The sequence below is a fragment of the Melopsittacus undulatus genome, chromosome 10 (assembly GCF_012275295.1).
Source record: "Melopsittacus undulatus isolate bMelUnd1 chromosome 10, bMelUnd1.mat.Z, whole genome shotgun sequence".
Taxonomy (NCBI): Eukaryota; Metazoa; Chordata; class Aves; order Psittaciformes; family Psittaculidae; genus Melopsittacus; species Melopsittacus undulatus.
This window is the reverse complement of record NC_047536.1, coordinates 33,703,984-33,718,033: the sequence shown is the minus strand read 5'-3', so window position 1 is coordinate 33,718,033 and position 14,050 is coordinate 33,703,984. Positions and strand designations below refer to the sequence as shown.

General features: G+C 57.3%; 1 protein-coding gene across 1 annotated transcript; it reads right to left on the bottom strand.

The window, feature by feature from the left end:
- Positions 1-9,224, bottom strand: SAMD10 (sterile alpha motif domain containing 10). The gene is made up of 6 exons (XM_034067130.1): positions 9,194-9,224; positions 4,823-4,831; positions 4,460-4,644; positions 2,154-2,322; positions 938-1,078; positions 1-47 (listed from the first exon to the last, which is right to left on the bottom strand). The coding sequence occupies exons 1-6, from the start codon at positions 9,222-9,224 to the stop codon at positions 25-27; spliced, it is 558 nt and encodes a 185-aa protein (XP_033923021.1). The 3' UTR covers positions 1-24.
- Positions 9,225-14,050: the final 4,826 nt, after the last annotated feature.

Sequence of the window (14,050 nt, the reverse complement as noted above, 5' to 3'; positions counted from 1 at the left end):
CAATCTGCCAAACAGACGGAGCAGCTACGAGACATTGCCAAAAGCAGCTGGAACAAGGGGGGAGAGGAAGGGATAAGCAGCCTGTGGGATGGGATGGTCCAGTGCATCCATTCACTGCCAGCCATCGAGGGTCCCAACCCTTGGTACTTGATGCACAGCATCACTGGTGGGTTTGGGTTGTGCATCACAGCCCGTTCCAGGGCATTATAAACTGTGCATGGTACCCTGGCCCTGTGCACCACAACCTGTGCATCACAGCTCATCACAGTGCACCATAGACTGTCCCCATGCACTGTAGCCCATCACTGTGCACCACAACCAGTGCACCATGCCCTGTGCTGTCACAACCTGCTCCATGGCCCACAGTTCAGCGCCGGGCACCACAACCTGTGCACCACAGCCTGTCCCCATGCACTATACCCATCTCTGTGCCCTGCATCCTATACACCACAACCCTTCCCTGTGCACCACAGCCTGTCCCTGTGCATCCCTGTGCACCACAACCTGTGCATCCCATACTGTCCCCATGCACCATAGCCCATCCCTGTGCACCACAACCTGTCCCCATGCACTATACCCATCTCTGTGCACCTCATTCTATACACCACAACCCTTCCCTGTGCACCACAATCTGTGCATCCCATACTGTTCCCATGCACCATAGCCCATTCCTGTGCACCACAACCTGTGCACCACAACCTGTGCATCACAGCCTGTCCCCATGCACCATAGCCCATCCCTGCGCATCACAACCTGTGCACCACAAGTCACCCAAGCTCCCCAAACCCATGTCCCCCAGCCCAGCACCATGTGCCACATCCGCACCGATGCCATGCAGGTTGGTGCCTCTGCCCCTCCACTTGTCCCAATGGCATCAGGATGGGCACAACCACCCAGCATTGGGCTTTGCAGCCTCTTGTCCCCCCATTGCCCCTACCTTGGCTGAGCAGCTGCAGGTTCCTCACCTCCTCTCGCACCTGGAGCTGCAGGACCTGCTGCAGGACCTCCTGGCGCTGAGCCTCGGGAGTGATGCCCATGCGCTGCAGCTTCTCCCCATTGAGCCTCAGCAGTGCCCGACCTGCCAAAGGCACTGCTCAGCACCACACACCAGTGGTGGCAATGGGAACCAGTCTCCATGGGGGAATAAGGGGCATGGAAAGGGAAGTGATCCTGAATCAGCATCCGGGATGCAGAGCTCAAGGTGCTCAGCCCCGGGACAAGCCAATGCTCCTGCAACCACATCACCCATCCCCGCAGGCAGGAGCTTGTGGAAAGTGGGGGTCCTGCCCTATATGGAGCCCACAGGAGCCATTTGGGGTCCCCAGGGTCTCCCCCTTGCTGGCAGCTCTCAGGAGGGATGAACCCAGTGAGGTCCTTGGGGGGCAGTGGGTACCATTTCTCCTCTCCATCTCCTGCATCAGGAGATGCTTTCCCAAGCGGGTGTCCTGAGGGAATGGGGGTACCCATCGGAATGCATTAGTGTTGTCACCACATCCTGGCCACTCTCCTCCTGTCCAGGGGCTATCAGGGCTTTTGTCCTTGGTTCTCAGCCTCCATTTGCTAATGCTGCCTTTGTTCCCCATGCGAGGCCTGCAGGAGCATTCCCATTAGGGCTCCGCATCCCTCCCGGGCAGCTCCGGTGCTCCCTTCCCTGCTGCATCCTCCTGGCCCTGCAGAGCTCTGCTCGGTCACACACATGTACCAGGAGGATGCTCGTATAGAAGCCAAAGACAATGTACATGAGGGGGAAAGGGGAGGGAGCAGGTCCTAGAGGTAAACCTCCTCCAAGGAATAGGCTGGGAGCTGGATTCAGACCTGGATAAAGCCATTTGCAACTTGGATTTAGCAGGGCTGGGATCTTTCCTCTTCCACTAAAAGCCTTCAGTAGATAAAGGACTATAAAGGTGTTCTTATTCCTAAATATAAGAGAAGATCCTTCCCCATCTCAGAAACCAGGATCTCCCTTGAGCAATTTAAATACGGGTGTCCCCATGCCTGGTACCATAGGACAGCTCTCTCATGGCTGCATCTCCATAGGGATAAGGGACAGAAACAAGGTTATATCCATCTCCTGCACCACAAACCTCCCACCAGCTATTCCCCATGTGCTAACAGTGATTAGTACTGGCTGTTAATTGTGGTCTGGACCATACCTGTGATGGCGTGATGGGAGAAGGCCTCCACATAGATGAGATAGTTGTGTGGGCAGTGCTTCTTCAGCCATTTGCACACATCCTGCTGGGTCCACAGCACCACTGGCTTGGCCAGGCTGCCCAGTGTGGGGCTGGTGTGGTAGATGCCATAGTGGTCACAGGCACGGCCCTGTGGGAGCAGGAGGGGAGAGGATCAATGGGATTCAACCCTAAAAGGGGGATAACCTCAGCTGGGAGATCACCAGGGAACAGCAGCATCAGAACTGGTGTGGGAGGTGGGGCAGTGGGAATGGGAGGGCAAAGTGGGGGTCCTGCCCTATATAGAGCCCATATAGGAGCCATTCTGGGGTCCCCAAGGTCTCCCCCTTGCTGGCAGCTCTCAGGAGGGGTGAACCCAGTGAGTTCCTTGGGGGGCAGTGTGTACCAGTGCAAAGCCATCCCATTAGACCCCCATGGAAGCAGCCAGCTGGAGCCCTGGAGCAGGAGGGATGATCCCTTCCTCCCCATCAGTGAGGTCCTGCAGCCCCATGGGCATCTAAAGCCACCTCTGAGCTGGTGTCCCTTTGAGCTGCTCCATAGCTCCATTCCCTCAACCAGAGAACAGGGATGCACCAGCATGGGAAAGGTGGATAGTGCTTGGACCACAGGATGGCAACAGCCACCTCCGTGTGTGATGGTGGCTAATGAAGTGTGTCTAATGGAGGAGCAGTGATAATTAGTGTAACAGGGACTCCAGACATCCCATGGTTATTGAGACTAATGGCACATCCCTGACAGATGCCGGAGAGGAGGCAGTGGGGTCTGGGATATCCCCCTAGCTCCCATGTAGGGATCACCCCATGGGGCCTGGCCAGCATGGCAGGGGCTGCTGCCTGTGCCCAGAGGAGGATGTGGGCTTGGAAAGGGATTTTTCCTCAAGGAGAACTCGCCTGGGATCATTGGAGTGAATGGGATGAAGGCAAAACGGGAATCACAACCACAGATTCCATCCCCAGAGCAGATGGGAGATGTGATAGACAACACACATGGTTTGTTTTCCCAAGTAAACCTTCACCTTGGTTGGGAAGCCAGGAAATCCCATCCCCTCCAAACGCATCCCAGGAGCTGCCAGCTCCTTCACACTCGGCTGAGCAAGCCGAGGGGAGGAGGAGATGATTGGATCTGGATTCACTAAGGAGCAATGATGAGAAGCGGCAGGGATGGGGGATGCAACAGCCAGGTTCCCATGAGCTTCCATGGGCTTCCCATAGGCTTCCCATGGGCTTCCCGTGGGCTTCCCACAGCTATTATCCAGCTAACCCTCCGGGACACAGGGAAAAGGGGACAAACAACCTGCAGTTCCCCTTGCTCACGTCTGCAGGTGCTTCACCCATCAGACACAGCCCTATGCTGGGTGCCCATCCCTGAGCATCCCTGCTGACAGCATCCCTAAGCCCTGTGCTGCCGGCTCGGGGCACATCCTCCTCCCCTGCAGTGGGTCCGGAGCCAGCACCAGTGCTTCCCAGTGCATCCCAGCTCCGTTTCCAGCCGGCTGAGCTGCGTTGTCACTCTGATGAACTCATAGCTGTGAATATGGAGCCCTGGAGTCGAGAGCAGAGGGAGGGCCTGGGGGATGCTCCTGTATAGAGGCAGGAGGTGGCTGCACTGTGGGAGCTATCACAGGGAGCAGCTCAATCACCTCCCTTCTCTTGGGTGTCCTTCCTTGCTAATGGGACATTGAAGCCTTTTTCTCCCCACCAGATCCCTCTGGGAGGCACATAGAGGCAGATGAGGGAGAGAGCCTTGATGGACACAGGGATGCTGTGAGGGCTGGAGCAGCTCTGCTCTGGAGCCAGGCTGAGAGCTGGGCTGGGGCAGCCTGGACAAGATAAGGGTCCTGAAGGGGAGACCTGAGAGCAGCTCCAGTGCCTAAAGGGGCTGCAGGAAACCTGGAGAGGGGCTTGGGACAAGGGATGTAGGGATGGGACAAGGGGAATGGCTTGAACCTGTCAGAAGGGAGTTAGGGAGAAGTCCTTTACAATGAGGGTGCTGAGGCACTGGCACCGACTGCCCAGAGAAGCTGTGGCTGCCCCATCCCTGGTAGTGTGTTAATAATTAAACCATATTTATATATATTCCTATCATTAAACACCCAAAAATCATGAGCACTTCCAACAATATGGGACCTACAGTCCTGATCCCATGGGGAAAGGGAAGATGCTCCAACAGGGAACTGATGTGATGGGGACACGAGCAGCTGCGCTCCCATTGGCATCCATAGGGCAAGGTCTGGGGGGTCCATAGGGATGCAGAGGGGCCCGTGGTACCTGCGAGCCCTCGGTGCCCGGCTGCCGCAGCAGCTTGACGGTGCGGCCGCCGTCGGGCCGCTGGCTCCGGCCATCGTGCCAGGTGAGGCTGCTGCCTGCTGCCCTCTGCAGCCGGTAGCTCAGGTTCTCGGCTGACACCGTGTGCTCCAGGAGGCTGCGGCAGAAGCTGAAGTGAGCGGTGGTGGCTGCGGAGGGATGAGGAGGGTGAGAGGTGGGGACGGTGCCCATCACCGTGGCCTCGGGTACCCAAACCCACCTCTTCCTGCCCATGGGAGCCGATGAGCTGTGGCCATCCCAAGGTCTGCCCTATCCCACCTTCCCTTCCCACTGCCGGGAAGGGATCCCATTATCCCACAGCCCCACCAGCTGGAGCTGGGAACCGGCAGACGCCGATGAGATGTTTGCCCACACAAAGCCCTTGGAGAGATGCTTGTTGTGACACCCACAGTTATCGTCTCCTGCATGTCTATAACCCCCTGTTCTGCTGTGAGAGACACGGGATGGGGCACTTGGAAGAGCAGCTTTCCATGGACCAAGGTGACATTGAAGTGCTGCCACTGAGGGATGGGGAGCAGGTAAACCCCGGGTGATGGAGAAGGGGATGCAGGTTGGTCCCCCTCAGCACAGACCATGGGTGCTTAGGGATGGCTGCTGCCCACAGGCACAAATCTGTGCACCCCAGTGATGGGCAGACATGCACCAGCCCATCAATGACAACCCACAAAGTCCCATTTACCCACAACAAATGGCTTTTATCCCTCACTCCTCGTGTTCTGATAAGCAGGGGATGTTTGGGATGCAATGAAGGAGCAAAGCTTTCCTTTGGTAGCTGATCCACAGGAGCAAAGCCCAGAGCATCCCCATCCCACCTGCTCCCACCACAGGCAAGTCACAAAGCATCACTGAAAGCAGAGCAGCACCCAAAGGAGATCCACCTCCAGGGATAACCCACCCTGGGAGAGCAGATGGGATATAGAAAACCTGCTCCACATCATTGTCATCACTGAGGGAAGAGGTTTCAGAGCACTCTTAAGCATCCCTGCATGCAACAGAGATCAACTGCCCAAAAGAAGTCAAACCGGAGCAGGAAACAGTTCCCAATGTGTCCATGGGTCCTGGGCTCTCCAGACCACATCACACCACACCGCTTCCTATACACAACCAATGACAAGCGCTGCCATGGGGAAACTGAGGCAGGGGACCTGATCCATGCCTGGGGGAGGGATATTATGGGAACCACGCTGAAGGGAGACCCATGGAGAGGCCCAACACCGAGCAGGGGCTGCCTCTGTGCCTGTCTCCTGATGGGGATGTCTCCAATGGCTGCCTGCACCCCCAGACACCCTGGACCTCAGTGGGTTGTGCTGCCTCCAAACCAAGGATGCTGGAGATGCCCCCAGCACCCCAAGCACCCATCCCATTGCAGCTGTGCTGGGATACCCCTGAGCTGGGCACTGGGATAGGATACGGACCCAGCAGGTCCGGAGGGGCTGGTGCCAGAGCCCTGTCCTTCAGGTGTCCTGGAGCTCACTGCAGAAGGGCTCAAGTTAGGGAGCAGCAGGGAAGGGGCTCTGGTCACCATCAGCACCTCTGTCCATAGAGGGCTATAAGCATCTGCCATCAGCAGCAGGACATGGGCATCTACAGTGCTCCGGTAAGCACAGCTTGGGGAGAGGGAGACGGAGGGAGGATAGATGGGAAAGAAGGAAAAGTGAAGTGGAAAACAAGCTGAGAAGAAAGGTAGGACCCAGAGCACCGGTAGCATCGTTCCCATCGGGAATGGGCAGCTGCTGCCCTGAAGCCCAATGCCTCCAGCAGCTCCCTGGCATCTCCTTTAGAGCCTCCTGCTCCTCCAATCCCAGCCCTTGGGTCCCAACTTCCCCATTGCCCCGCAGCACTCGACATGGATGAGAGTAAAGGGGTGCATGAGGGAGCAAGAGAAGGATGGGGACAGAGGAACCCTACACAGGGACACAGTGCTGGTCTCCAACCCGTGCTCTCCTCTCCTTCCCATGCCCTGCACAGGAGCATCCACAGCAACACCACAAGCACCCAACCACCCTCCATCCCCTCTGCTGCTCCCTACCCGGACAAGGCTGCACATGGAGCATCTCCCCCCGGCCCCACACGCCCCATAGCCCCCATAGCCCCCCTCACCTGGCTCGGGTGGTCCCTGCGAGCTGCGGATGGAGGAGATGCAGCACAGCGAGGGTCGGCCCTGCTGCATCTCGGAGGGAGGAGGATGCACCAGCGCTCGGCTCCGGCTGTCACCAGCGCGGCTCCATCCCTGCCTCCCCTCGTACCTCGTCCTCACCTGACTGCCTCCCTCCTATAGCCCATAAGCAGCAGCTCTGTGCTCGCCGGGGATCCGGGGCCGGATGAATGGAACCCCCCTCCCTGCATCCCTGTGGGCGTTTGAGCCGAGGGATGCTCCGTGTTTTCCCCACATGCTCCCGTCTAATCCCATGGCAGGGCCAGCTGGCACTGGGATGGATGGGAAGCTTGGGGGATGCTGCAGGGGATGCTGAACCGCCAGGCATCAAAGCACCCCAGGGCTGAGCACAGCAGTGACAAGCTCAATTGTGGCAGCACTGGGGTCACCGGTGGATTGGGATGCAGGAGGAAGTGTGGTGATGAGCATCCTTCCAGGCAGGGGGTTTGGGGCTCAGCATGGTCTGCTCCTGCACCCAGCAAAGACATCGTGGTTATGGCCACATATGGGGTCTGTGTAGAAAAGGGGGATGCCCATAGGAAACCCTGTGCTGAACCTTGAAATGGGGCTGCAGGAGCCTTCAGGCCATGCTGGAGCAGGGATGGGCTCACTCGGCTCTGCTCCCAAACAGCCACTGTGCCCTTGTCTGTCCATGGCCCATGGCCCCTGCACCTTGTCCATCAGCCCCATGCCATGAACACCCCAAAGGCTGATCCCAGGCTCGGGAATTGCTCCTGGCTCATTTTCTCTCCGCCGTTCCCTTTCCCTCTCCAGACACTTTTATGGCTGATGGAACGTGAGCGCTGGAGACGCTTGGAGCAGCAGCAGGCACTGATGGAGAGGGATGGGAACGTGCTGGGGATGGAGACCTCAGGGCAGGACACGGCAGCATGGACCAGCTAAAGCATCCCTGGGTCAATCCCAAAGCAGGCAGGGGCTGATCCCGACCAGCAAACAGGATTTGAGCTGTCATTCCTGCTCACTGGTGACCTGTGGGAAGTGGTGGCAGGAGCAGGCAGGGGGCATGGGAAGGGGAACGCAGAGCCTGCTCTGCCGCTGCTTCCCAACAGGGCTATGGGGATGCCCCTGTGTCTTTGACACCATCGCACTCACGGGTATCCCATAAACCTGCCTTCCCACTAGGGATGTGCCTGCAGCAGCTGCCATGGGGGCAGCTGGGTTTCCTGGGATCAGCTCAGCTTCCTGGGATTAACACCGGACACTGGGAGAAGCTGGGAATGAGCTTCATAGGGAACAAATCCCTTTGTCAGTTTGCTGGGCTCCCAGTGGCTGGGAGGGAAGGGGACACTGAGCATCCAATGGGGCACTGGGGCAGGATTCCCAGGAAGCTGGTAGCTCCTCTCCTGTTCCCCAGGCAGGTGAAGGGTGGATGAGGGCAGAGCTCTCGGGATTCCAAGGACAGGGAATCCTCTCTGCTCATGGAGCAGCTTTGTGAGGGATTCATCCCTCTGTTAGCAGCATTCGCATGAGCCACGAGCCCGGGGGCATTGCCATTGTCCTGCTCCCCTTGTCCCTTCCATGAGGCTTCACCCTGGTGTGGGGCAGAGCCCCAGGGACACAGTGATGCTCTCTGGGACCCCCCAATGCATCTAAACCCTCAAAGCCATACCCATAGGATGTCCTCATGGACCAGATCCTTCCCTGAGCCATTCCCTAGCACCTGCTGCCCCCAGAACAGTGTTCAGAGGTGACTGTCACCCCCAAACCTCTCCAGGGGCACTTGGCTCCGGTCCTGCCTGTGATGAGCATTGCCCCAGCACTTCCCTTGTGGAGGTGAGGCAGGAACCAGCGCAGGGATGGAGCTCAGGCTGCTCACCAAGGCTGATGCCTCCCAAGGAGGCAGGAGGAAGGGAACAAAAGCCCTTCTCCATCCTCCCCATGCAGCACCGTGCCCTGGGTGCACACCGAGGGTGCATGGGTGCTGCTGCCGGCACGGAGGGGCCCTGGGGCGCAGCCTATGGGAGCACTGTGCGTGGCTTTGGGGTGTCTGTGCCCCTGAGCCCCGCAGTGGGTACGGTCCCTGAGCACCCATGGGCAGGGATGCCTCTAGGGGTGGGCACCCAGTGGGTGAGGACAGCAGGCAGGACCCCAGGGTGGCTCTGGGCAGGGCAAGGAGCCCACAGGCTCCATACCGGGGACCACCGGGCATCATCCCTATGGATCCATACCGGGAACACCGGGCATCATCCCCATGGACCCCTCTATCTGCAGCAAACCCCATTCCACCTTGACACCCTCTCCCTGGGGTCCTGCCACACTCCAGCACCCCAAGACCTGCCCTGTCCTCACACCTGCATCCCATTGCTCCAGCCACATTCCCCATTCCCTTTCACCGGTACCCCATAATACCGAGGGCAGGGAACGGGAGCAGACCCTCCTCGGGATACCGATGGCAGCAAAGGGGGATGAGGATGCGCAGACCCCGAGGATGGATGGGAGAGCACCGAGGGATGCAGGAGCACCCCCGGGTCCTACCGCCCCCCCCCCCCCAGGCCCGGTACCTTCCATGTCCTTGGGGCGGCCGCAGCTCATCCTCCGCTCACCGGGGGCCGCGCTCGGGCGGGGACCGAGCCCCGCTCCCCCCAGCGCCGCCGCCGGCACCGGGAGCTCCCGGCCCGCCCCGCTCCGCCCCGGTCCCTGCGCCGGGGGCGGTGCGAGCTCCGCAAGCCCCGGGCGCTCCGCCCGCCGCGGAGCCAGCGCGCACAGTGCTGACGGACAGGGATGTACCGGCAGCATCCCTAGGGATACATACTGGGGACACTGGGCAGCATCCCTATGGATCCATACCGGGGACACCGGGGCAGCATCCCTATGGATCCATACCGGGGACACCGGGCAGCATCCCTATGGATCCATACTGGGAACACCGGGCAGCATCTCTATGGATACATACTGGGGATACTGGGCAGCATCACCATGGATCCATGCTGGGAACACTGGGCATCATCACCATGGATCCATACCAGGGACCACATGGCATCATCCCTATGGATCCATACCAGGGACACAGGGCATCATCCCTATGGATCCATACCAGGGACACAGGGCATCATCCCTATGGATCCATACCAGGGACCATCAGACATCATCCCCATGGACCCATCCCGGGGACCACTGGGCATCATCCCCATGGACCCATCCCAGGGACCACTGGGCATCAGTCCCCATGGATCCATCCTGGGGACCACCGGGCATCATCCCCATGGATCCAGCCCAATGGCTGCAGCATCATCCACCTGTATCCCTGCCCATAGGCCACTGGGATCCCCCACATCCCTCTCCAGGCAGAGGTACATGTCCTGGGGACATCAGGGTGCAGTGGGCATTGTCCCCATGGTTTTGCTCATGTTTGCAGTGGGCACAGAGCAGAAACCAACCCATGGCTGTTCCCCCCTCTGCAATTCCCTTTCTCCCCCTGTCCTGCAGCTCCCAGCTGGATTCCAGCAGTGTGGATGAAGGAGGGATGCTCATCCCTGCCTGAGCAGCACAGGCAAGAGAGCGGTCAGGGCAATAGTGCTCATTGCAGCCATCAGATAAAGAAAGAAGCTATTTTCCATCCCTGAAAGTCCCCATTGTTCCCCAGTCTCTGTCTCCATACAGAGCTTTCGAGCTGGAGCAGGAATCTTCCAAGAGGAATATGGTAAAAGATGGGCCTTGGCAGGAAAAGGCTGATGCTGCTTGAAAGCTGTGTGCGGATGGCACCAAGCTGTTATTGCAAAGAGCTGCACTGTTCTCAGCCTTGGCTTCCCCAGGGTCCTCCAGTAGTAACTGAGCTGCTCCAGTAGTAACTGAGCTGCTCCAGGAAGGGTTTCAGGTGTCTGAGGGAAGGAATTTGCTTCCCCCTCATCGGGACCCCTCATAGTCCATTGCCAACCTCGCACCCTGATGGTGCAACTGCATCCTTGGGTTTGGTCTGTCTTTGGGTGTCTTATTTGGGGGTTAAATAGGAGTAAAACAGGGAGGAAAAGCCCTAAACCCAGAACACAGCTCAGGAAGCTCAAAGCATCCTCAGGGGCTCCTTTCCCCATACACTGCTGGGGTGGGAGGGGGATGCAATGGGGACATCGGCTCCAGCAAGCCCCGAACCTCCTGTTTTCCCCTCTGTATTATATGGGCTTGGGAAGGGAGAGCACCAAAGTCACCGTGGGCCCCACAGAGCCTGTGGGGAGGGTGCAAGGATGGGATGATTCAGCACATTTGGGGTTTGTCAGGGAAGAAAGGCTGCAATTAAAGAGCCTCTCTCCTCCCTCTCAGCCTGCAGACGGAAGTTATTTGTCTAAGGAGACAAGTGCCTAATTCCTGCCTTGCTTTGCTTGTCTGCACGTTAATGGAATCCACTCGTCAGCAGGAAAAGGGGGAGCTGCTCCATCCACCCACGGCCAGGCAGGTGGATATCGGTGGGCTTGGGATGCCCCATCCCATTGGGATGATGCTGAAGTCCTATCACTGGGATACGGATGCATCCGGGTGTTGGGGAGCCCCATAGGTTGGGGACCACACGTGCAGGGGTTTTCCCAGTGGAATTTCCCAATTCTCCATGATTTTTGTGCATAGGGTTTGTTAAAGTGCTTGGAAAGAGGCAGAATCCAAACCAGAGCCTGAAGCTCCTGCCTGGTGCAGGTGATGGATGCTCCTCAGCTCCATTGGGTATGGGCATAGGCAGTGTTAGGGAATCCCTCCCTAAGAACAATTGATTTTCACATGGATAATAAAGCACCAAACCTCATCATTCCGGATGGGAATGCTTCGATTTGCACTGAAGAGCAGCTCACATCCCTCTGATGCTATCCCTGCCCATGGGGGACGTCTGCACCATCCCAAGGACAAGGATTTACTGGTAGAGGACATCGGAGGCTTTGCTCCCTCTGGGACACAGAACAGAGCCTGATACTATAGCAGCTCCTTCAAGGGGAGGTTTCTATTGCTATATACCTAATAGGATTTGGGCACATCACTGTTATTCCAGGCAGGCTGTAATTATTTAAGAGCACATCCCCGATCACCTCCTTGTTCCCTATGCAGAGGTGGGGATTTTCCATAGTGTTTCCTGAAATTAAATGTGAATTTGCCACTTAATCCAAGGAGAGAACGTGCTCGATGCCAAGGGCACTGCGAGACAGTGGGATTTGTGCTTCCCAGCCTCGGGATCAATCCACAGCAAGAAGAAAAGAAGTAAAAGCAATATATAATATAGATCTTTCATATAGATACAGTAATATAGGTTGGAAGAAGCTGCTTTGTGCTCCTGGGTGTTTTATGAGCTGGTCCTGCTGCATCCCAGCACACCCATGCAGAGATGCTGAGCATCATAGTGATGCAGCTCATGTTGGGCAGGTGAGGCATGGGTCAGCCCCAAGGGCTGCTGGCAGAGGAGGGTGGTTGGATGCTGCTCTCAGGCTTTTTGCCTCTGAAACTTTATGAAATTACCATTAGTTTGGGGAATTTTTATAAATGGAGCAATTTTGGGGGTGCAAAATCATCCATCTCCATCTGCTCTCCATTAGGTAACTGAACCTCCAGCAGGCTGGATCTTGCTGTCCTCTTCAGGGATAGAACCAGAGCATCCCAGCCTGGTTAGGGATGGAAGGGAGCTTAAAGCTCCTCCAGCTCCAATCCTTCCACTGGAGCAGCTGCTCCAAGCCCCTGTGTCCAACCTGGCCTTGAGCACTGCCAGGGATGGGGCAGCCACAGCTTCTCTGGGCACCCTGTGCCAGCGCCTCAGCACCCTCATAGGGAACACCTTCAACCACCCCAGCACCATGATCCTAATGGGCACAACCGAATCCCATCATCCAAGCAGAGCTTTCCAGCATCCAACCAGCACGAGCAGCTTAAGGACCGTGCCAGGACCCTTCACATCTCAGCAGCCTCAAGTCCTTGGGTTCCTCCAAGCCCAATTTCAGGGCTCTTCAGCTGTATTCAGCTGCTTACAGAATCCCATTTACTATTTACATGGCAAGGTACAGGCAGGCTTGAATCGATTCGCTGTGCTCTGATTGCCACGACACGCTGCAGCCGGATCTGTGGATGGGTTACTCACACAGGCTGCAAAAGCAGGGATTAGGGAATGCCAGGCTGGAAACTGCCCCTGCATCCCATGATCCCGGTTCTGTGGCAGGTTAGGGATGCAGGGAGAGCTGGTACTGGTAGGGAGCAGAGGGATGGATTAGTTGGTGTCACCCTAAAGGGTTGTCACCCTGGTGCTATAGAGATGAGGTGGTTGCAGTGGTCACCCCTTGTTTAAGCAGCCCAGGTCTGGGGAATGGGATGGGAAAGGTGACACTGGTTTTTAGGAAGGAGCCTTGGATGGGAACACAGAACAGTTGGGGAGAGAGGAAGTGATGGGGAATAGCAGAACTGGGGAACAACTGGGAACACTGGTGTTTGAGGGATGCTGAGCAGGCCTTCACCTTCGTCATCACCATCACATACACCTCCAGATTCAGCATCGCCTTCACTTCCATTACTGCCTTTATCTGCGTTCACCATCATCATCATTGTCGTCACCCCTCCTCATCACCTTCACCTACCTTCACATTCACCATCATTACATTCACCTTTGCCTTCACCTTCTTCACTCCTTACCCTGCCCCTGCTCAGAGCTTGCAATGCTTTGGGTGTCATCCCTCGCAGTGCTCAAGGCCAGGTTGGACACAGGGATGTGTGTCCATCTGCTCCAGTGGAAGAGGTCCCTGCCTGTGCCAGGGGTTGGAGCTGGAGGAGCTTTAAGGTCCCTTCCATCCCAAACCATTCCATGATTCTATGAGGTTTGCAGGCAGGCAAATGGTGGTTGGGAAGGAGCCCTGACATTGATCCTGCCCTGTGGGTACATTCCTGTTGTGCTCTGTGGTATTGAAACCCATGAACTTCCAACCTTGGGGGAATCCTTGGGGTTTGTTTTCCCGTTGTCCCGGGAGAAGCTGCATCCATTCTCCTTGGGGACACAGAGGCAGCTTTGTGTGATTGAGGGGCTCACAGCATCCATGGCCACGGCTCCTTGCTTGGCTTCAGGATGGATCCAGCTCATTGGGATGGATGGAGCTCATCCTCACGCTCCCATCTAAGTGCTTATTTTTCACTTTCAAGCCTTTGTGAGCAATTACGTGCGTGTCCGAACCGACGTGCCCAGCATCCCTGCTGCCTTCCTATGGGAACCGAGCCGGGAAGTCCCCATCCAGCCTGGCCTTGAGCACTGCCAGGGATGGGGCAGCCACAGCTTCTCTGGGCACCCTGTGCCAGCGCCTCAGCACCCTCACAGGGAACAGCTTCTGCCTCAGAGCTCAGCTCAGTCTCCCCTCGGGCAGGTTCAAGCCATTCCCCTTGGCGTGTTTCACCCAGTGCTCCATGACATGGGATGT